Genomic DNA, 24,530 nt, shown 5'->3' on the forward strand with positions numbered 1-24,530 from the left:
CTAGTGAGCATTCAAAAATCATCATACCTAAGTGGCAACAGATGAGATGAACTCAGTAGGAAATGGAATTTCCACCTTTCACAAATGTATCACCATACTTTATTAGTGCATTGCAAGTTCTTCAACTACAGGCCAGACCTCCGACCCTGTTTTGACTGTACCCAAGACAGTGTTCTTGGCTGAACACACCTCTTTAGTGTGTTTAAAAAAAAAAAAAAAAAAAAAAAATCCCTTACAGAACAACCTTCTCGCTGTGATTTTCTGCGGTGATTCTGGTTTTTCTTTTTTTTTTTTCCTACGTTATCCTAAAAGCAGATGCTTTTCTCTAGATACTAGAAATGTAATAATACTTTCCGAATACAAGGATTTGCTTTGTCAGTAAACTAAAACTAGGTTATATTTCTGACTGACACTATTCAAATACTACATCTTACACAAGAGTGATCACCCAGTATTTACATAGCTGTTCTCAAAATCTGCGTGGTTATGTTGTTCATCCCTTCTCACGGAGTGGATTTAGTGGTTAAAAGTTGTAATATGAATAGTTATTTGTATTAATCATTGTGAAGGTAAATATAGAAGGGAGACACCACTTTCTAAGGTTCTGAGACAGAACCTCGGTAAATCATGGTAGCTTTGAAAATGGCATATTAAAATACACAGGCATGTAAAAAAGGCCCCAAGAGATCCTAGGATTTCTTTAAAATTCCAAGAGCGCCCTCTTGTGTGGAACCTGACAGCCATTACACTGCATGCAATGGTGAAGCACATAAGATGATGTTTTAAAGTCTGCAACAACATAATTACATTCCCTCTTACCACCTCGTAACTTGGCCTATTTCTGACATGTAATTTTTTTTCTTCCAACCTGTTTCACTGGATTTTTATTCTCATGGACACACGAGCAGGCAAAGTCAAAGCCAAATCAGTGCAAAATAATCTATTCCATATCTTGTCTCATAAATACAGTTTCCTCCAGTGTTTCCCTGCTCAGCTCTGCGGGAATGATACTTCCTCCAGGCTGCAACACTGACACATACCAGACCCTAACAAAAATAATAAGCAAATGTCAGCCAACGCTTTCAAGCTGATAGGAGAAAACTGAAAAAACTTAACTAGAGCCACGAGAGGTGAGTGAGCAGGGGACTCAGCTTGCTTTTCATTGTCCATCTTCAAATCAGGCAGTTTGCAATGGGAAATTTCCAGAAAATAATGGCCTATTCACACTGGAATGTCAGTAGGAAAGCATCATTTGGCACAGAGGAAGACGAAAACTGAAAGGCATCACAGACACTTGCCCGGAGGTAACATATTGACTAATGCCACGGATTTCAAATTGACAGGTGCTCATTAAAAGCCACAAATGGAAGCAGCCAGAGTGAAGCCAGATTTACTAGGGAAAATGCACATATTGCCTGTTAAAGCTGCCATAATTAGCAAAAGTAGAGCAGACTCAGAGCTACTGAGGAAGAGTGGGTAAAAGCAAACAGGGAGAGAGGCAGATGGAAAGACCTAAAGCAAAGGTAGGAAGATGAAAGAAGAAAGGGAGAGGAAAGGAGTTTACAAGTTGAATCCACATAGAACATGAAACCCTCATCACTTGCGTTACTCATTCTTTTAATTTTGTGCTTGCCTTCCCCTAGCAATTAAACTGAACGTCCTTGACAGTCTGTCTTCTGTAGCAGCGCAGAACTGAAACTAGACATCAGCTTCAGCCCTTTATGGTCCCCATAGTATTTTAATTTTCTAAATTGGAGATTTATGGAAATTCTGACATTCATCTCTCAGTTAAAATGCTAGCATGTTGCTTACAAACACAGATTTTTGCTCCTTTTAGCTAGAAGGTTGACAAGAAAGGCTTAGCTGCTTTCTAATCATTATCCTGCACAGGATGGGCTGTGAATTTTATGAGCTTTATCATCTTACTGCTTATATCTCTAAAAGCTCTGGCCACAAACATGCTTTTGCTGTCTGTATCCTTTAAACAACAGTGGTAATAATTAGCAACTGTGAGCAGTCTGATTATCATATGAATGGAGAAACAATTGAAAATGCAGCAGAATTAGGACCCAGAGAACATCTAAGTCTTCAAAAATTACAGAATCTTTAGCAACAAATGTCATTCCAAAGTTTACCTGCCACCACACCATTACATTAAGTACTATTAACAGTAGGCTCTAAATTGCACCACAAGACTTCAGGTTTGATTGAAGAGACTTCATAGCATTGATGACCTCTTTCCCTATGTAGACACATAATAAGGGGACCTGAAGTCAGGTTAGTGTGTTTCCAGCAGACTTTACTATTATTATTTATAAAAATATATGCTTTTTGTGTCTTAGCTAGCTTTCTTTTTTGTCTCTTCTCAGATACCAGAAAGTAAATATTCATGTGACCAATTCTACATATACGTTGACAAAACAACTAAAAAAGCCTTGATGTGATTGAGAATCTATTGTTATTAAAAACATTACCATCCATTAAAAGCAAAAGAGGACTGACAATCATTCCTTGTATATTAAAGAAAATTCTGAAGACACATGAACTAGAATGCTAAGCTGTCTCACCGAATGGCTACCACCTTTATTTCTTCCTTGTGCTTCAAGGGGCTTCTACTGGAGAAAGTTTTAAAAAAGGCAAAACTGTACATAAAACCAAATACGAAACATCAGTACTTCTAACTCTGCTTTAATTATCCTCAACAGAGTTAAATGGGCTGGCATGCTGCAGAACACTGGTAAAGGGTTAAGAAAGGCTAAAAGAAAATGCAAGTTCTGTGATTGTCGACATTCACCTTTGTAAAAAGACAATGAAACCGGATCAAGAAGCAAAATTACTGCACAGACACCCTTTCATGCAAGAGGCTAACCATGAAAATTAGATGGAAGACAACTGCAGCTGAGTATGGGCTCTTCTACATCACAAGGAACATGCAGAATAATGATCAGCTATAGCCAACAGTGTACACAGACTGGATCTAATGAAAAATAATGCACCACTTCCCCAGAATATGTTGTGATATGGGCATGTCTGTCACCAGTGGGATTCCCAGAGAGAATACTATGCGTAAAGACCAAGGTGTATTAAAAGCTATTTATAACAAAAGGTGTTATCTATTTTACAAGTGTCTCCATATGCCAGACCCACTCAGTGCCTTTCCAGAGTCCTACTTTAATAACACAAAATTTCATTAAATCTTCCGGTAACTGCTGGCACTGCTGGCCATAAGCCAAGGCACTAAGACATTCCCCTCATCCTGCAAAGGAACTAATCCTAATGGAGCATGTGTGCAATTGTTAACCCATCAACAGCCTCTTCTCTGTACCCACGTCCCCAGCATTGTAAGCAAGCCAGAAGTGGGCTGGGATCAGTCAAAGTATTTACCTACCTTTCTCTCATACACATAACCTTCCTCCCTCACTACTTGCTTCTCTTCCAGACCATGGTACTATTTACATTTAGTGTTCCCTAAATGTGAACACTGAGAGGCAGATAACAGCATATGTAAATTATTTCTGACAGAAACAGCAAAACTTCATTTTTTATTACTGAATTTATCATCTTGCTGTTTTCCACAAGCCAGAAATTCAATCCATTTACCAAACTATAAATCACGTCCTCAGAACTCTCAAATTTTATTTGCAGAGGTATTTAGTCACCTGAGAGACACAGCAGTATTTTAATATACCTCTGAAAATGGCTTCCTGCTTTTGCTTACAGCTTGAGAGAAAAAAAAAAAAAAGGACAAAAAAGAAAAGGAAGGAAAAAACCCCACAAACACACTAAAAAAAGGCAAAAAAGAAAGAAATCCAATGGTTTCCCACATAGGGTAGTTTGTGACTTCGCTTCAGCTGCTGAGTGTTCCCATTCCCCTCACAGCTTCAGCGGGGGGAGGGGGGGGCGGGACAAAACCAACAACAACAAAACCCGAAACAAATTAAAAAAAAACAAAACAAAAAACCCAAAACACAAACCTCTTCATCACACATCACTTCTGGAATATCTCCAAATCCACAGTAACATTCCTCCAGGAGTTCGGGGACTGCCAGGCAGCACACTGCAAGCAGCACCCACTGCTTTTTCCCCTGACCTTTCTGAAGCCCAGCAGCCACTGCCACCCGTTAACATCCCAATTGCCTGAAGAACAATTTCCCGGCCTTAGGTCTCCTGCAGCACAAGCCACAGAGCTGTCACATCTCTTGTAGGTTTGCTGCCTCAGCAAATCCAATTTACACTTTTATTTGTTTATTTTCTAAGCGAAATCCAAGCTGGATCACTTCCCCAGGAAGGAAAATTGATGTTAAAAACCACCTGAGTTTGTCTCTCCTGACAATACTCTAAACGAGGAGTTAAGAAATAATTTTCCCTTTTTATAAAGGAGGGAATTTAAGGCTTTAGTAGACAGCAGCTTAGATCATCACAGCAATCAATCCCAACCAGCAAAATCTAGGTCAGTGAAACTGAATGGAAGTCAGAAGGCCCCAAAGAATGAAACATTCAGTTGTTACGAATTTTGGAAAAAGCTTAAGATTTGGTTAGGACAAAGGTCATATTAAAGCTGCTAAGTAGAAATTCAAAAGTTATCTGGAAAATAACCTCCTTCTAAATCCTACATGCAACAAACTACTTAGAGAGTTTGTCTTGAAATAACAAAAATGAGACTTTGGGGGGGGGGGGGATGCAGCCATCTTGGAGCTGTAAGTATTTACTGCAGTGATCACAGGCTTCACTAAGACCTTCTCTGACATCAGCTCAAGATTAATAGAATTAGATCCAGTATTTTACAGAGTTATGAAATTTCTACTAGGACAGAAAATACCTGCTGTTACAGACAGGTCTCCCTTGGTCTTACAATGGCTAGAAGCAATGTAAGACTTACAAGTTAAGACACGTTACAGTAAGTGAAAGTAATATGCATTACTTCATTTTCCTCCTTCCTGCAGCAGGAACATAAAACCTTCCCATTCTGTTTCACATAAAGGATTACAGACTGCTCTGTGGAACTGCTCCGAACAGTCTCTGAACACGAAGCTCCAGCTGACTGACAAATCCACATGGATACTGCGTATCTCACACTGATCACAACTTCAGAAATCAGAGCTGCTAATAGGAATGTTGACAGAACATCAGCTACTGGAATTTTGTTAGTGCTCTGAGTAGCTTTAGGGATTCCGTCCTGGAAGGTAAATGGAATGAGGTAATTGAAAATCCCAATTATTTAGTAATGTCCTAGCTGGTCCCTACAGCCCTTTAACAATTCTTAAGCACGCTATGGAAACAGTGCCACGCCCACCACTCCCCCACCCCCCAATTAAACCTAAAAGTTATAGTTAATTGCTTATGTGTGCTTTTGGGGGGGACACACCCACCTACAGCTATCTTTAAGTTTTTCTGGTGGAAAAACGATACTTCAAAAAGCAGCCCCTGCAACAGGACTGAAGAAAAGCTCTGAACCCCGAGTACAATATGGGCAAAGGCCCTGGACTGTCGGCATGGGGTTTGTTCTGCTTACCACGTGAAAGCCAAACAATAAAGCTTGTTGTGCTCCTTGCGTTTCTTTACAGTACAAAACAGAATCCTGCTGACCATTCTTCATCAGAAGACCTGTGACACCTCCAGAACTCCTCCAAAAGGGATCTGCGTTGCAAGGACAGGTTAAAGGGCAGCTTTTCTTGAACCCTCATTTTATGTGGCGCAGAGAAAAGCTTTGGAGTAGGCAAGAAGTGAGAAATCTAGGTCACCCCTTGCAATGAAAGGTTTAGACATTTAAGTGATAGAAAGACTTTGATGTGTTCCATACTATTTTAAACCATGCTGTTCTGTATGGACTCCTGTGAAAAAGATCTTCAGCCTGCTCACAAGCAAGATGGAAAGAAGCTATTACTTTGCATTGATCTTGCACTATTCTCTCAAAACTTCTCAGACATTTGTTTGGGGGTTGTGTTTGGGGGGGGGGGGGGTTTAATGTTGTTTTTGTGCTTTGAGGGGGGTTTTTTCAGCTCAGCATTGTCCTCCGGTAAGGACAGAAAATAGAAATTTTGAGACTAAGAAAGGTCAAGTCACTTGACCCCATCCACAGAGATGGGAATGGAGAATGCCTCTCCTTGGTCTAGAGCTATATTTTAATAAACCTAAACTTGCTATGGCATTAAAATAAATGCACAGCTATATGGTGTTATCAAACTGGAATGGAGAACATTTGTTGTGGACAAGGGAGCTTCAAAAAGTACATAGAGGGATCTGGTGAGTTACCTACAGCCCTTCTGCATTATTTCAGACACTTGCATCATCCTTGTTTCTGGACTGTATTTCTCATCAACAAAACTCTTCTGCCAGGGACGTGATCCAATACTAGTGGGTATAGCACTAATGATTGATTTCACAGCAGAAGAGTTTAATTTTCCTTATATGCCCAATAATGTCTGTGTGCTGTCTGGAAAGCTTAAGGTTTTGGAATGCTTAGAAAAAGATCAGAAAGTCAGACTTTAAGGGGTGACAAAATATAAATACATTTTCTAGACAACAGGAGGCTATGAACCACTGCTCACAAACAACAGGTATTGATGTTTATCCCTCTATTTATTATGTCCAGCACTGACACAGCTAAACCATTAGACGCCACAATTTCATTTTCCCAACCAAAGTGGGACTTGAAGAGACAGCTTGAAGGTTGCAGACACTACTTGCAAAAGTGTTCAACAGAATAGTACCTTTTAAAGTATTCACCAATATTTAAAAGTGATATACTGCCTTTGCAGGGCTCTACTATTTACTACAAGGTCTTAATGCAGGCACGCATGCCAATAGGTTAACATCAGCGTTATAAAAATACTAACATATAAAAATACTAACATTTAAAAATAAACAAAAAAAATTAGTAATAGCAAAATTACTTAAGGAATGCTCTTACATGTTTACAAAATGCGGGCTGGTTGATTCTCATGGTAAAAGAGAATATTACTCTTTAAACAGTATTTTAATTTTTTAAAAAGCGAGAAAAATTAATACAAGCACATTGGCTCACATTTGGGAAAAGAACTTGAATAAGGATTAAAATGCAGGAATTCCCATTCTCCCAGCCTAATGCTCAGGTAATCAGAATACAGGTTACTAATACAGCAACAAGCTTCACGTCTCTAATGGCCACATTTGTGGCTTTAAAGAGGAACAGCCTCTTTAAATATAACAGATCACATAACATCTAGAGATGTTATCCAGATGAATGCCATATTTAATCGTACAGAATGCTACAGTACTGTTTTCCACACTCGAAGTTTCCAAACTACTATGTCTTTTACTGAATGAGGAGCTTCACTTCATGTAATGGTAGGATTCTCTAGACCGCGCTGAGAGACTATGCTGAATATCTTCCTTCCCCAAGTAGCCAGGGAAATAGTATTTGGAGTGGTATGGAGAGGCTAAGGAGGAATAATTTTTCATTGTCCCTTTCAAGAAAAGAAATAGGGGGCATCAAAAGAAGTTAGAGGTGTTTTCTGTCCATGTGGCTTATTTAAGCTGTAGCACTCCTTGCCACAGCACACGATAAAGCTATGCGGGTTCAGGAGAAGACTGAAGAAGTTCATGAAAGAAGTTTGTTAAGGGTTATGGAGTAAACAGAAACCACTGCTGGCTCAGGAGGCCTCCCCTCCCGAGTTGTTGGAAGCTGGGAGAAAGCAGGGGAAGCATTGTCTGATGCTTGCTCTGGTCTTCTACTTCTGCCAAGTAGGCCTTTGGTCTCACCTTTCACGCCAGTCTTATATGTCCATTAGTATAATTTATGTCCTTATTATTACAATGATATTCAAAAGTCCTTATGAGGATCAGAGCATCATGCTGGATGAGCACAGGACTAGAACCGCTTACGACATGAAAGGGCTCAATACCTTGCTGGTAGCCCTACAGCACCTGCAGAGAAGTGGGAATGGGAGGGCTCAGATCTCTATGTCTCACTGCTCAGAGCACCCCACACAGCAGCTGTAAAATGCTTCATCATATCTACAAGTACCTGTTTAAACTATCTCCTTCAGAATAAACACCACTTCAGGTAAGATACTTGAAAAGCAGCTCAGAGGCCTTGGGATCCTTATGAAATAACACACAGACTCCTATGACCTAAATTCTCACTGGTATCAAAGAAACAGAAATCAGGCACCAAGTATACTTCTTATTGTGTGCTCAAATGCTTAAACTGCTTTTCAAACACGAGACCGAGTCCCAGCAATCCTGCAAGAATTTTTTAAATCCCGAGCATGACAAGCTTTTGAAATGTTACCCTTTGGGCCAACGTGATGCCATCTCCAATATTTTATGCCTAGCCTTAACGGTCCTGGCGGGGACCCGGCTTCACAGCTTGAAAATCTGTGCAGAGACAAACATCTGGCAGCAATCTGGATGCGGCTCCTCTTCAGCTGCCTGATTAACAGTGCACACTGGGTTTGGACAGCCACTATCTCAGACACCTCCTTATGCCTCTAACCCGACTCCCTGGGGGAGGACAGTAGCAAACCACAAAAAACATATCCATAGAGCAGTCTCTGGAGCCGATTAGTCTTTTTGGTCAATAGTCTTCATTTGTAAGATTCTGGGCCTGGACTCCAGTTCTTCTGACAGCAATGGATGCATGACTGGCAGAAGCAGGTTCACAAAGAAGGAAAAAACCCAAATCTGTTCCCCCCACTCTCCTCACAACTCCTTCCATCCATTATCCAGTATCAAGACTGTCTGGCAAAAGTGGCTGACAGATGACTGGAGAAAAAAAAGATTGCAGTTGCTATGAGATGTGTCCTACATAACCCAAGAAGACTGACACCACTGCCAGCCATTTTCTGGGCCATTCCATAGCAGAAGGGAAGCTGTTGTGACACAGATACATGTCTACTAGAAACCAGACAGATAGGAACAACACAGATTTTACCATTATACTGTATGGAATGGGACCCAAGAGCTTTCATGTGATGGATGTCACCATTGCTCCTGTGTGGTCTCTACCATCAGGAATCAAAGAGCCTTTTCTCCAAGTCATCACCAACCTGGTTAATTCCCACATTGGAAAAAAGCAGGATTCACATGGGGGGGGAGTTAGTTGGGGTGTAGGGTTTTTTGCTTGTTTGTCTGTTTTTGATAGAAACACAGCGAGCGATAAACAAACCAGATCCAGGGAAAAGAGGAAGGTGGCTGAAAAATCAAACTGAAAGTGAGAACAGCTGCAAGAGAGATAGGTCTAGCAAATAGGAATCTTATTGTAATGTCTGTCAATACCACACAGTCATAAAAAAAGGGAGAAAGCAAGGCAGGAGCATAAAACAAGGATCAGAGGCTTCTGAGATGGATGCAAAGAAATGAATCTAATGCACAAGGCTAAATCTAACCCACAGCATCCCAAATAATGTCAATGCATTGAGAAGAATGGTGCACACACAGTAGTGTTGACACTGCTGATAACACAAGCTGACAAATCTCCTAATGTATTAGGCACAAATATTTTTTCATGCAATATCAGACATGCATGACTTCTTATCCTATTGATTCCATTCCCTTTTCTGCTAGCAAAAGGATTGAGTTAAGATCCAGGCCAGTCAATGAGCTTCTTTCCATTGACTTCTGCGAGCTCTGGCTCAAGCCCATACTTGTCATGGCCAACACAGTTTACAGTATCTGTCTTGTCACTGTCCAAAGAGAAAATTATTTCAGTGTTTTGCATATCCATTTGCTGAATCAGAGAGAAAGCAGATTTTGCTAACAGCAGTAGAAAATAGCTGGGAGGAGAAGAGAGAGAATTAATTTTGAACCTTAACAAGCCAAATTACTGGGCTATTCAGTCAGTAATTGACATGTTGGAATATAATAAGGGGTCCTAAAGACTCTGAATGCACCCAGGTCACCTAACACAGCCTTTACGTTCCAGCAGGAGGGGCAGGGGGAAGGGAGTCAGGACAGAACAAGCCAACCTTGCATATGCATAACCAGACTTGGTATCAGACTCTCTTTAAGTCTGGATGTTTTGTTTTAGTGTACCAGGAGTGGAACAGGATATCATGGATTAATTCAAATCATGACTAATACAAATGACAACAGCTCGAATAATTTCCCCGTGTGCTTACAGAGCCACAAAGAGAGCAGGCATCATAGTGCAGCTAAACTAGAATTCAGAGGTCTGCGCAAGAGAGAGTATTTCTCCTCTGTGCTTGAGCTAACTCATTAACTTAGAAGAGGAATCCAGTCTTTTACAATGTTATTGTACTTAAAGCACTTTTCTGTATGTAGGTTTCAGGACATCACAGTCTAGAGTCATTAGTTGAACAAAGGGTGCAGAAAATTTGTACTAGCACCACTGTACAGCAACAGCTTACTTGTGGGAATTGCAAAAAAGAAGGAAAATTAAAAGGAGAGCAAAAGCTAGTGAAGAAGCTCCTACTAATACACAGTGATTAGTTGATGCAATTATGAGGGGGTTGGCTTGTTTGTTTTTGGAGCTTTTTAAGAAACCACAGGATGGAGCCAAAATCTCTAATACCTCATTATTCAGCTTAAATTTATGGATTGTAAACCACTTTTTGAGCACCAAATGGTGTTCAGAAATTGATTCATCTTGCCCACCCACACTTTGTATTCTAACATAACCTACCAATACAAGCATCTTCACTTTTATCTGGTTGACTGTGAAGGAGTGAGCAACCTCCTGCTCTTCCATACTCTTTCTCAGTAATGATAATGGTGCAACACATGATGCTTCCAACACTATCACTGTCTGCTGCCTCCCTTTTCTTCCAAGGCACAGTTAAAGAGAAAATGTTTTTCATGTTTACTCTTATTTCTTCTGTTATGCACACAGTATACCATCTTACACTTCCAATTTTGAATGCTCTCTCCAGATATAGTCCTTGAGAAAATATTTTAACACTTGTTTATGTTTCCATACTACAACTCTGAATGAATTTTCATAATATTTTGGTTTTTTAAAAAAACAAAACCCCCAAATAAAACAAACAAACAAACAAAACAACGAGGGGGACAATCCACATGCAGCTGCACATTCTGAAGGTACTGTCAGCTAAGCTTTCCAATTATATTATTTATATGTGTGATATACCACCATTTTGCAGAACAACAATAAAAATAGAAGTGTGCTATTTTTTTCTATTTTACAGGCTGCTTAAAAATATCCATACTTGGCTCTGTAGTTCCTTATCCTTGCCTCAGTCAAAGCCTTTCAGTGGGTTTTATGATGTCCACAAAAATGCTTTTTGCATCCACAGTATGCTTACAAGCTCTATTTCAGATGCCAGCCCCACATACAAAATCCCATTCATGGAGCTTTAATCAGACCCAGTTAGCCTCCACAGTGAGATAAGGGCACACTGGCATGGTGATGAGACCAACTGGCTGAGAACCAAAATACTCTGAGGGTCAGCCAAGAAAAGTAAAAAGTGAACATGTTAATTCATGACACTGCTGGAAAAGGAAACGAAAAAACCATGAGCGCTAGAGAGGAATAAGGACCTTGGCACAAAGCAGACACCAGGCAGCTCCCAGTCTCATTTTCTCCTTGTGTTTCTGTCTATAGGTAGTTCCTCTGCTCCAGGTCCTTGTTTCCTTCACCAGTGTAACTCTGCCAGACAAACTAGCTCTTTCAGATATTCACAGCCCAGCTACCCGTAATATTAGCAACAACCATGAAGATTAGCTTTAATGTAGGAATATGCCCTATTTATTCTTTCTCTAACTAAAGATTCTTCCAGCCGCTAAAGCAGAAAAACTGTTTTCTTTGCTGACAGGCACGCTATACAAAAAAAGAAAAGGAAATAAACCTCAGAGAAAGGTAACAACCCACCTCCAAATCACAGTCTTAAAAAATATCAAGCACCCATCTTAGGCTGGAATATAAGGCAGGATAACTTTCCAAATGTCATACTGCCATGTGCGTTGTTTTCCTAGATGGATGGTTCCTATGAAGTAGGTTTTTACAGTCATCTTTTCCACGTGCAATGTTGAATATATTGTCGCTGCCTAAGAAAACAATACTATAGTATATGAGACAAATCCCCACAAACTGCTTTTACCAGGAAGCGTGAACTTGTCATGGATGGAGCGATGCACTTCACTCGTACGAGAGAAGCAAAAATATACTTTATTGATATCAACGGTAAATGTGACAGTGGTTTAACAAGATTTGATGGCAAGGTACACTTGATTATTTACTGCATAGAGGACAGGACAAAACGGTCAGGGAGACCCTCCCATTGAGTCATGAGATTCAAAAAGATCCCCTTGCTTTCTAAACTCCTTCTCAGAGAGCAGTCTAGGTGCAGCTGGATCCAATCCTAGTCCCAGACTTGGTCAACCGTTTATGTCTAAAGGATTATATATGTGCAATCAATTCTTTATATCACTTAGCTAAGGTTTCAAAGTTTAGCATGCTATTCGTCACTTACCGAGGATCTGTTGCGGCAAGGAATCTCTCAACCTCGAGGAGTAACCTTGAGAGGCGTCCCTGCTCAAGGGGAGATCCTGGCGTGCAGCCCGCTGCCGTGCAGGAGAGCTCCAAGGGCTCTTGGGCTGCTCACTATTTATGGGGGATAAGATGATTGACCCATAGTCATATTTGCATGCCGACCACAGATTTTAGTTTCTTCGCTGTGGTTAGGTGGGTGCGTCTCACAATAGGTCTTGGCTGTTGTGTTATTATCTGTCTCCCGAATCCACTTTGAGCCAGATGCAGTCATCACGATCAGACACATGCATTGGTGGTTATCTCTTGAGCAGGGTGACAGGAGATAAAGATCCGGGGGGGGAGCACACCGTCACAGAACTACAGAAAGCACCATATGCTACAGACTGAATGTAATGTTTTAAAAGTCATCTATGTTGACTTCTAAGGAGCTGTGCATAAATAAACATTTTCTTATGCTGTTTCAGTAACTTATAAACACTGCTCAAACAATTCAGAAAGTGTTAGCAATACCTAGCCCTACTAGCAATGCATTCATTTTAAGAGACAGAACATAGCTTACTAAACTGGTTTACATATGTTCAATAAATCATTTATAATGAACTGTGAAACCCTTAGAAAAAATAAATACAATAAATTAAGTTCATTTGGTAAATGCAGCTATTGACTAGCTATTTAATAAAGCACTCATAACAGACCATATGAAGCATCTGTCTATAGCACCACATGCTTACTAAACTATTCACCACTGAAATAGGCAACCCTTAATAAAAAGCCACTAAATTTAATTCTAAAGATTATTGACCTGTTCTAGTTGTTAAATACATCATTCATAACACATTTAATGAAACATTTATTCCGAGTTGTGCAGCCCTCAAAACAAACACATTTTCACAGCTGTTGAAATAGCACCAGTCTTCTATGCAGTAACTACTTCCTAGATTATGATGAATGTATTAACAATTTATAAGCTATCCTGAGTTAAGACAGAAAACATTAGAGAGGACATGCATTTGGATATGTAGCGGAACTGAACAGCAGGGGCAGAGAAACACTATGTGAGCACCATGCCCTTGGGGACTTCCAGACTGAAATCCCTGCCGCCTTCGGTCCCGGAAGGATGCTCTAAAACATGGGGCTGGTTCTTACATGTCTTTGAACTTTTGCAACTACCTTAAGACTCGCTAATTTCACTTGCAGATTTTCAAAGCTTACCTTCTGTTTCTACAAGTATTTATGCCTTAGCAGTGAGCAGTGTTTTGAACTCAGCGTGAGAAAGGAAGTTGGTGCAGTACCTTTAAACAGGACACTTATATTACAGTTAAAAGGTCAAGATCCCAGCACTTTCAAGCGGCTTAAAAAGTTTACCAGGAAAACCACTTGTCCCCATCAAGTAAGGCAGAATTAAACACTTTTTTCCTGTTTTGTAAAATTACGATTTGAAGGTAATAGTTTGATTCTTCAAATGTCATTCATGTCCCAAAATAAAAGATGCAGGTGCAACCACTGCCACATTTCCTGACTACTGACCACCACCCACCTCGGCCTTGGAACATAGCTTTGTCACTACATCTGATTTCAATTAAGCTATGCTTTTTGCTTGGAAATGCTGTGCAGAGCATTAGCTTGTTACTTTGCAGCTTCAATAATGGAAGAAACTCTGCGGAATTCAGTTCTGTTCTTTCTTCCGCCAGTGAACCCTTGCTGATGTCAATGAAGTTGTGCCACTTTACCCAGACATCTGGTTATTGGTAGCAGATAAAATACGTAAAGCAACAAAGTTTATCTTCTACATTTTTGAGGAGCTCCGTGCTGCATCACTCATACCATGGAAACGTGTTCTGGCTTACAGAAGCACCCAAGCCTGTTTGCAACACCTCTGTGGGGTGACTCAGTACTGCTCAAAATACCTGCCGTATTTATTTCTCTGTCCCAGCACCATTCTCTCCCTATTCTTTTCCTATTTTAAAAATTTTTTCACTCTGTCTTCTGGAGAACACAGTTTACTTCAAAAGCAACACAACAACGTAAAATAGCTTCAAACTCCTGTATGGCTAGTAAAATGGTTAAGGCAAACCAAATTCCCTACACCAGGACCACCAGTAGCCTCGTTACTGAAACTAGAGAATCCTTCATATATCTGCCGTGGAAAGTCATTGCTACAGTAAGACAATCCTGATGATTCAACAATTTTGAATAAGAGTTATCAGAGCAGCAATTTTTTAAACTTTTTTTCTTTTTTTTTAAACTTATAACACTGCTCTGTTATGATACTCCTGGAAAAAGCACTGCTTAAGAAAGAAGTAAGATCCTTTCTTCTGGGCAGTATAGGTCAAGCCTCACAGAAAGCAGACTAATTAATCCCATTGGAGTGCAGTCAGAGCTGACATTGCACAAGTTTCACAGAAATATGCAAAAGCCTAAACAGATTAATAGAAGAGACTAAGACTTCAAATTCTTGTGGCTGATCAGAAATTTCTGTTGTTGTTAAATCATTTGCAATGAAAAAATACCTCGTTCCCCTAGAAAAAAATGTAAATAATATCTGCAGTCTCCTATTTTCCTAGATTCTAAAGTTAACTAGATGGCTCAGAAAGCAGCTTATTCAAAAAGACCCTTCTGAGATACTGTCCTTGACAGCCAAGTTAGACTTGTACTTAATACGACCACTTGGCAAATTACACCAAACTGTTGTTTTGCTTACATAAAAACCAGAGACAATAAACTGGATTTAAGACAGGACATTATTCTGACTTATGTCCAGTCTCTGCTTATTATTTTGTCAGTTGTTTTTTTTTTAGTAATTATCCCGTAAAATACCAGAGGGTGCTGAAAGAGACAGCAATATTGTTCAATTCAGGTCTAAGTTAATGTAGGCAACAGAGCTGTTTCAGTTGTCCTTTAGTTTATATCCTTTACTAAAAGGAGATATTAAAAGATTCTGGAGAGAGGAAAAGCAGTATCAAAATCTCTGGCTATAGCTCCAGAGGAGAGAACCCAATAGGGAGTTTTGCCTTAAGCCAGAGCAGAAAAAATTCTGACCCGCTAAGCACAGTAACAGCAACTAAACCAACAAACTGACAGAAAGCACTGTTTATTTACAGCTTGTGTAAGTTGGAATGCAGACCTTTCAGCTGAAAAAGCTGGAGTATTTTGTTGCTTTTGAATATGGAGGTCTGAACTGCTGAAAATGAAGCTTTATTCTAGTCATGCATAGTAATCCACTTATGGCCTCCCATCTATCAAACTCAGAAAATATTAAAAATATTGTGTCCATACCAGACAATGTCTAAGGAAGAAAATTTAGGAACTGGGAAAAGTATTGAAAAGCCAGAAACTACATCCAGAAAGACAGAGGATATGAGATACAAAGTCAGAAGTTACATTTGCCCTTACCCTCTGTCCACCAGAACACGGACACGCATGCAAACACATTCTAGGCCAGTCCTGCGAACAGCAATCTATTTAAAATTGTGCATATTTGCCACTGATAGTGGGCCTGCAATAATATTCCCTGTAATAAAACTCATTCTGGGGCTGCGGGATGCTTGCAATAAACTCTGGGACTTGTATGGTTGTTTTCCATCTTCATATCAAAGCAAAAATATGTAATTTACTTCAGGAGTGAGAGGATCCAAAGCATACAACATCCGCCGTTTACACAGTTTGGCTGAGAACTTGGACTAAATTTAGCCTTGGATCCAAAAAGATGAAACATGGCAGCGTATCAGACGTAGGATGGTCATTTGAACCTTTCCAGATGACAAATAAGTACTGCTAGCAGGAGGGCCAAACCACACTGAAGTAAAGAATTGTGACCATAATGTTAGAATGAATTCACTTTACAGTCACCAGGGAATTGACCTTGGTTTCCTACAAACATTCTAGAATAACTTTACTAGTAAGTCTTTTAGCGAATAGTTGATTTTAAGCTATGGTGAACAAGTGGCAATTAGAAAAAAAGAAAAAAAATAGTTTGACAATACATTTATATCATAATCCTCAAGAAAAATGTAATATGAGAAAAAGCAAAGCACTTCTCTAACTCCTCTGAAACCTGTAAGACTAGGTTTGGGCATATCTAGCAGATGTTGTCCATGAATAACATTGTACATTCTGCCATTCCATTGAAAATAATGTTGTGAAATGCGAATGGCACAGTCTTACCAGGCACAGTTTGGGTGAGCAGAACTCAAAGTTTACTGTGCCTGCACCACAAACCCTCGAGAAACAAGGAAAGGTGTGGATTTCAGCAGAAACAGACAGCTGGAATAAATCACTCTTGTTCATCATACTTAGCTCTATTAAAGGCGTATGTATCAAACATTCCCTCACTTAGCCTTAATACTGAAAAAAACCCATGGAATTTTCATACCAGTAGTAAGCTATAAACCTCATTCCAGGTAGTCTCTCTTGTATAATTACATAAAGCTTACTTTCTTGGTGAAAAAGTTAATAACCATGAATACAGTTTTTAAATAGGGCCTTTGGGAAAAACAGGGCAAGATGAGTCAGTGAACTGCAGAAAGAAGAGCTGAAGAGAGATGGACCGAGTTTGCACTCGCTCTCTCACAAACCATCAAATTACTAGAGGCTTATTGGTTTAGCTAGATTTTCCTGTCGAGTTGAACACAGACAGAAAAAGAAGAGTTAGACGCCACCACTTCAGAAAATTCTCAACTGAGTGCATTATGCATGAACAAATTAAATTTAGGCTCTAGGACAAAAAAACCCTGCCACATTAAAGTTTGCTGCCAAATGCAATCCTTCAAGCTTTCTTAAGAGTATTGCAAACTATAATTCCTTTCAAGAGAAGCCTGCACTTAATTGCAGAGACCTTAACAAAGGATCAAGAATGCTACATTCAGGATAACCAGTCAGTAATTTATTCATGCCCTAAGCCAATGGGTAAAGGGTTCCTCTACTTCATGACTGAAGGGCCACCACTTCCAGCTCTTCAATCTACCCCTCTACATGTAAAATAATTAAACTTCCAATGTTTTTACCTTCTGGAGGTAACAGTATGCCACCTCAGCAAGATAAAGAGAGAACCAAAAATGCTTGACCTGCTCATAGGTGAGGATGATTCTGTTAACACAGCTATTAGACACGTTTCAATAAACCTGCTACATATGGTGTGCTACAATTAACATTATGAATAGCAGCAGCAGCATTGTAGAAATCATAAAATCACAGAATAATTAAGACTGGGAGACCTCTAGACATCACCTAGTCAAACCTCGTGTCTAAAGTAGGCCTAATTTCAAAGTCACATCAGGTTGCTCAGGACATTGTCTTGCTGAGTTTTGAGTATTTCCAAGGCTGTATATGCCAAGCCCCTGTGCCAGTATTATTCCAGTCTTAGTGTAAATTTTTTCTCCTTATATTTAGTCGGAATTTCCCTTGTTGCAACTTGTGGCTGCTGACTCTTTCCACTATGCTCCTCTGAGAAAAGCCTGTCTCCATCTTCTCTAACCCTTCTGGAGGTAGAGGACTGCTAGTAGCTACTCCCTAGGTCTTCGCTTTTCCAGGCTAAGCAAGCCCAGCTCCCTCAGACTCTCCTCACAAGATTTTTATTTTCTAACAACTAGGACACTAGTGGGTGGTTATCTGCCTCCCACTATTCTTTGCAAAGGAGAAATCTCAGACTTTGGGATTTTTCACTTTTAATTTTAGTTCCTATAGAAAGAAAGCACACACACCCTAACTTCCCATACACACATAGATGGACTTGCTATTTGTTCTAGGGGATGAAGACAGGGGACAAACTTGCCTAGCAGTTGATCCAACAAATCCTTTCCATCTGCTTTGTCACACTTCAGAATTACTCTTGGCCTGTGGCAGGAAAAGAACAGGGACAAGCCCTGATCTCCACTGGGTGCCTACATTTCCCAGGGAAGAGACAAGCTTTAAAAATCCATGCAGTAGTTAAAGACCTCTCTTTTGAAGAGAGGCCTTAATTAAGCCAGATGACAGGCTGTCATTACAAGAAATGCCTTCAGGCACCGCACTTATTCAGCCAGCCCAGGTGCAATCCACTGCTGGCTTTCAGAGAGGCAGCAATACCCCCATGGTCCTGCTCCCATGGCAAAGGAGCGCTACTGCGCACAGATCCCTTAGCATGTGCACAGCTTGGGAGGCAATCATTTGATGTCACACAACCAGCCCTCCCACAGCTGGCTTTCATGGAAGAATGTTTCTCTCAGCAGAACAAGAAACAAACAAAAAAACTGTTTGGATCCTTTTTTTGTCAACCAACACACATTAAAAAAAAAAAATCTAGTGTTCTAGCACAGAAAGGAGAAGCCAACTTTTCCTTCCTCTCACAAGGAAAAGAGATGAGAAGCACCTGGTGATGCAGCCTACTGCATTATGCATACCTTGCCATAAAATCCCCACCCGTGGCATGAATTACCAACAGTCTAAGATACAAATTAACCCCAAGAAAACATTCAAAGTGCAGTCCCTCTTGCAGTTCTGCAGTAAATCTTACTCTACTTACCCACGCTTGTTCAGTGCTTCAGTACCAACAATGAAATTAAAACAGAAAAAAGCCCAGACTACCATTCTGTTATTTCTTCCTAATGGTAGACATCTTCCAGTCTGTATACACCTAATCACATTTTATCACTTCAGTGCTGGAGAAACCTATCTCCCCATCCATATGCAGCCAGGGTCAGCCCCTGCTTTCTTCTCAGTTCCTACCACCACACTCAGCCCATCAGCACTTGAACCATCAGCCAAATTCAGAGAGGGCCAGCTGTCTTTCACAGCTCTTACTCCTATATTTTCCCCCCCCATTGTGGGTCTGGGAAGGAAAGGATGTACTCACACCTAGCTACTTTGAAGTTTGACAGAGATATTTGACATCTTTTTTTATTTAGAATCATTGTGTGGGTGGAAAGAAATTAACAATTCTGAAGCACTAAAGAGTAAGAAAACAAAATTTCAGATTTATGATTAAGGTTCTCCTGTTTGCATCAGTTCTGCAAAGAAATAAAGCACGTATGCTGTAAAAACTAACTTTATCGTACCTGTTTTTTTAATTTCATATTCAGTCCCCTACGCAACAGCAACCCATATGTTTTCCTGTTTATTGCAGAAATAAGCTTGATTTAAGCTCCTGATGTAAAACTGACTGGACCTTTAAAATCCGTAAGAATATTACAGTACAAAGATACAAGAAATCTTATACCTTCTCAAGTAACACTTCCAAATACAATGCAATTTGATTTCAGAATTATTAATGTAGTTTTTCCTGTAATTTCCAACTGAGGGCTTATCACAGCTGATGATGAAGTTGCCATCACAGAATACCTTCAGGGATAGCCCTGGCTAATTCCCAGTTCTATTGCAGTTGTTTGATAAGATGTGGACAGCACTTCTGTGATTTCATTTCTGACTGGCAGAGTGTAATAAATCAGGAAACAGAAGTGACATTCCTTATCAAAACTTAACCCAAGTGTCTATTATTAGACCTGATCTCCAGACTCAGGTTACAGAAGACAGTTTCATATAACTTTATTTAAATAATGGTAATACTTATCTATTCGCAGGCTAGCATTTCAAAGCATGTGATGCCTAAATCTGCTTTGAATTAGTCCTTTGCATCTGCTATTGTACTTCAAAGAAATGACTTCAATTAAGTTTAATTGCTTCCTTCCACAGCTTTGGATACAGCCCTTATTATATTTTATTACCTTTCCTCATGGACTGCATGGCAAATAGGTGACTAATAAAAGTACAAAACCAAAGAAACTATTAAGCAAGTACATTACATATACATAACAATAGTGTACATGTATCACCCTAATTAAGTTATTATGATAGTTTGCAATCACATAAATGGAATATTAAGAGGAAACTTTTCACACAAGATCAGCAAAACCTGGCTCATTCTCTGAAGTTTTTTATACCTTTCTTACCTAATTTATAAATAGTTTTAAATTCCTGAAAGGAAACAAGCCTATTAAAGCACAAAAATAGTTTATACTTTTTATTCAAGAGTGTATTAAAGAACATCATCTAGGCGAGTCGGTTACCAATTACATTCCTCTGTACTCTGCTTGTCTAGTAGTTACAGAAGCATGCAAAATAGCTCTGTCCTTTCCAGTCATCGGGAATACCATATTCATTATTCAATATGGACCCTATAATCTCACTTTTTTTTCCAACTACAGATGGTAGGAAAGATGAGGTAAAGCAATGGTAGTGCTATGTAAGTAAAGCAATTCTTCCCATTTCATTTGGATGAGAAGGTCTCAAATATTGACTTGAAAAACAAGGCATAACTCATTTATATAAAATTGGTAATGACTGTTTTGAACAAAGGTTAAAATAATCCTATGTCCACTAAAGGGAAATACTAGATCAACGTTATACCATTTCTGGTCCGAGCAATGAGATAACCTTTAAAGGTCCCTTCCAACCCAAACCATTCTATGATTCTAAGAAAACAGCAATTTTTTTGTTGTTAGTAATAAAATACTGATAGACAATATAACTAACAATTAATAAAGTGCACAGCGGTTTATGGAACTCTTTACTGAGTGAAGAAACATATGACTAGTCATTACACGTCTCAGGCTGCTAGAGCCATAGACCTTGAAGGCTGAACAACAATTTCAAAACTCATTTTCATTTGGTAGAAGAAAATAAGTATGTTTCCTCCCAGTAAATAATTTTTAAATCAATTGGCTGTTCAGGTTTTCATTATATTTTAGTTCCACACACGCCCCTCAAGAAGACTTCCCATAGTTTTATCTAAACTACTGATGAGTTTTCCATTTTCCTTCTTACAAGGAAAGAAGGTTTATTTCCATAAATGGATTACATTTTCCCATAAATTGCTTTAGAGCACTTTCATGCAATGCTTCACAAGACACTTTACAAATACAACACCAGTGGCTTAATGGTGCCATTAGCAAACCATGACAAGCAATGGTACCTTGCCTTGAGACCCAGAACAAAATTCAACTCTGGCCTTATTCACAAGGGGCTGAGGAGTTCCCTTTGAGAGCAAGATTTGGCAAACAGACAGAAAAAACTAAAAAGGAGCAAGTCTGTCAAATTCAATTTTCTTTTCAGTGTCACTGATAATGTTTTCCTGCAGATTTTGAAGCTAAAAAGCAGCTACAATCCATTTCCACACGTCTGTGACCTGCATGATATCTGCCTTGTGGGGGATGCACTTTTCACTGTACAATTGTTCCTCATTGCAATGGCCTCAGGCAGATTTGAAACCGATGATCAGAGGTAAAAGGTAAAATAGGAGTCTGTAGCTCTAACAGCTCTTGCAGTTTGCATTCAGAACAAGTATGCCAAAGTCAGCTTCTCCCACTGGAATCAATGAATGGCGAGTAGTAATAAGGTCTCATGCAAAACCTCAGTGGGGAAAAAAGTACAGTCAATCTTCTGGTTAATTCGTAAGTGCCATCAAGTGTAACATTAGTTTTAGCAAATACTGAAAGCTGAATTTTCAGAAACATTCATTTTCCAACCCTCACCTGAAACACCAGACACACCAAGAGGCAAAGAAAGCTTTAACAAAATGCCAGCTGAGCTTCACCTCATGTACCTTAAAAGCACAAGCACCTCGGGAGACAGCAGATGAACTAACACACTGCCTTCTAGATGTGTGGTCAAACTTGGAATACGGATGGCATTTAGTAAAACAACAGGAAACAAAATATCTTCAGAGGCCAGCAAGATGCAAGACCACAAGCAATTTTAATATTCTTTCTTTATTTGACAGACATTCAGTATCACTCTTTCTATAAAGGCCAACTACAGTGCAGCCACTGTTGCCTCTTGCTCTCATAGGATCCAACAAGGGAAAATTTTGTCTGGTCTTATTTGGCCACATTATACAACAAACTGAAGTAGAGCGGACTTCGAATGGCTTCTTGAAGATCTCTTGACTGATACAATTATGGGTAATCATTCTTTTAATTAAAAAAAATTGGCTGTAGGACACAGCAATAGAAATAAAATCTATGATCTGCAGAAAGCAGATCAGGAAGCAGAGAAGAACCAAAAACATTTTAGGGATATATATACTTATATGCTGAATAAGAGATCACCTCAGAAGAAATAAAGGGCTTAAAAACATAAATCCAACAGACATGGTCACTAACTGTCTATTAGGCTGTTTGTGTACAATTACTATCTCAGACTGTAACATTAGTGCTATTAGAATACAGTACTGCTTCCGAAATGATTCAGACTTACCTACAGTCAAATGTAGAAGTTAAGCAATGCAAATATTTTGTGGTACCTGGAGTTTGTGCAGGCCTGCAGGTGAGGAGGTGGTGGCATATACAGACAGGGAGATGGCCCAGGGGTATTGTTCAAAGGTATCAAAGCTAGATAGCATGCAGCCAGCTCAGCTGATCATAGCTGGAAAAGGTTATAGAGGTATCTACAAGTCCAGGACAAACAACGATCTCCGTCAGGACTAGATGAAGTCGGGGACAACTCCCTTTTTCCATTCTAGGCACACTAAAACCATATTCCAGTGCTCAGAAGGCACCAATTTATCAGACTAGACAAGAGGACTTGCCACCTTTCTAACTCAGGGCAGTGGGACATGCACATAATAGAGCTGCATTTCTGCTACAGAACTTCCCATACAGCTTCTCTTCCCATTGAAACGGTGGCTAGATCCAGACTAGGCTTATCGCCTATACATTGGCAAGCAGTCTCCTACCGAAGGGCAGACAACTGCAGGAAGTTTTTTGGTAGTAATACCCACATAAAGATTTCCTGACCCCTTGTAGACTACTCTCTCATGCTTGCAGCACCCCCTCAGCTGTGCCCAATGCAATCTCTGCAATACTCAGGAAACAATCTTAAAAATGACCCTCTGGAAAGCAAAAAGAGTTATTCTAATCCAGTTCCATTTTCTGCTTATGTTACCACAGCCCCACATATGGCTACGCTGGCACAACAGAGGGGAAAGTGAGTAGCTGTAGGTGGCTCCTCAGAGGTGCCAGCCTCTGAAGCCAGAGCTACGCTGAGGAAAGGGTGAGAAGCACTGATCCCCGGGACAGCGACCACACATTGACTATCTGGCTCTTGGATTACACATTTGGCTGTAGAATCCAGGTCTGTTCTCGTGGTTAAGGCAGCGGTTACAGACAAGGAGACCGAGTATCTATATTTAGTATTCTCAAGAGGAAGTGTGGTTGGATAGGGGAAGCTTCTATGGCATTTCAAGGTCCTTGGTTCTCCGGTTTCATCTGAAGTGACCTGGTAAAACCACTAAGATACCTTAACTGGTTTAATGAAATATGAGCGGGCAAGTGGCAGCGAACACGAAGGAAAAACATAGTATGAACTGCATTTCATAATAAGAGCTGCGAACTGCAGAGACAGACTGCCAGGTCTCAATAACAGGTACCGAGCAGTGAGTGCTGGCTGAGAGAACATGCACGCTAAAGTAAGGATACAGTTCAAGAAGTGTTCCTGAAGATGCCATTTCTTTTCTCTTGTTTGGAATGTTCAGTGGCTCTTTTCTCTTCCCATTTGCCTACTCAAGAAAAACATTTAGTAGGGTAAAACTAATTTTTCTGTAAAAATATTTTTATGGCCTGTGGAAGGAGATGAAAAAAAGAAGAAGGATAGAGACACATGCAGAGACAGCTGTCTGAAATTCTCTCAGTAATCATATGGAAAACAAGTTACAAAAGTTTTTCTTTTGGCAAAACTTCCATATCCCAATTACAAAAGATGTGTCTTCAACCAGTTTTTTTCCCCATGTTATACATTCCACAGCTCCTAAGGATCCCACAGGAGAATGAGTCAGTCTCATTCTCCATTCCGTTTTTTAAAATGCAAAGGCTTTTTTTTTTTTTTGTCTCCACATAAGAAGCACTAATAGAAAGCTCTCCTCTGTTAACAGTTAATTATTACCTGACTAGCTTGCTACAGATGAATGCAAACACAGGAAAATTACAATAGATCAGCTGACACACAGTAACTTGTAAATAACTTATTCACGGGGCTGAGAGGGCTGAGCTAGAAAAGTTTAGTAAAACTATAATGAATTTTAATAAACGCGTAAGACCCAGTGTGTGGACAC

The 24,530-nt window shown here is 39.8% G+C and overlaps 1 protein-coding gene across 6 annotated transcripts in view; it reads right to left on the reverse strand.

Moving 5' to 3' along the window:
• ST6GALNAC3 (ST6 N-acetylgalactosaminide alpha-2,6-sialyltransferase 3) overlaps positions 1 to 24,530 on the reverse strand; it is a 225,897-nt gene that overhangs the window by 192,256 nt on the left and 9,111 nt on the right. For 4 of the 6 annotated variants that reach the window (XM_075508561.1, XM_075508566.1, XM_075508567.1 and 1 more), the window contains exon 2: positions 5,513 to 5,637. The exons of the other annotated variants lie outside the window; for them this stretch is intronic. In XM_075508561.1, the coding sequence (XP_075364676.1) occupies positions 5,513 to 5,596 (84 nt within the window). In that variant the 5' untranslated portion in view covers positions 5,597 to 5,637. The remainder of the gene's footprint in view (positions 1 to 5,512; positions 5,638 to 24,530) is intronic. 6 annotated transcript variants of the gene reach the window in all.

Source organism: Mycteria americana, chromosome 7, assembly GCF_035582795.1.
Source record: "Mycteria americana isolate JAX WOST 10 ecotype Jacksonville Zoo and Gardens chromosome 7, USCA_MyAme_1.0, whole genome shotgun sequence".
NCBI lineage: Eukaryota > Metazoa > Chordata > Aves > Ciconiiformes > Ciconiidae > Mycteria > Mycteria americana.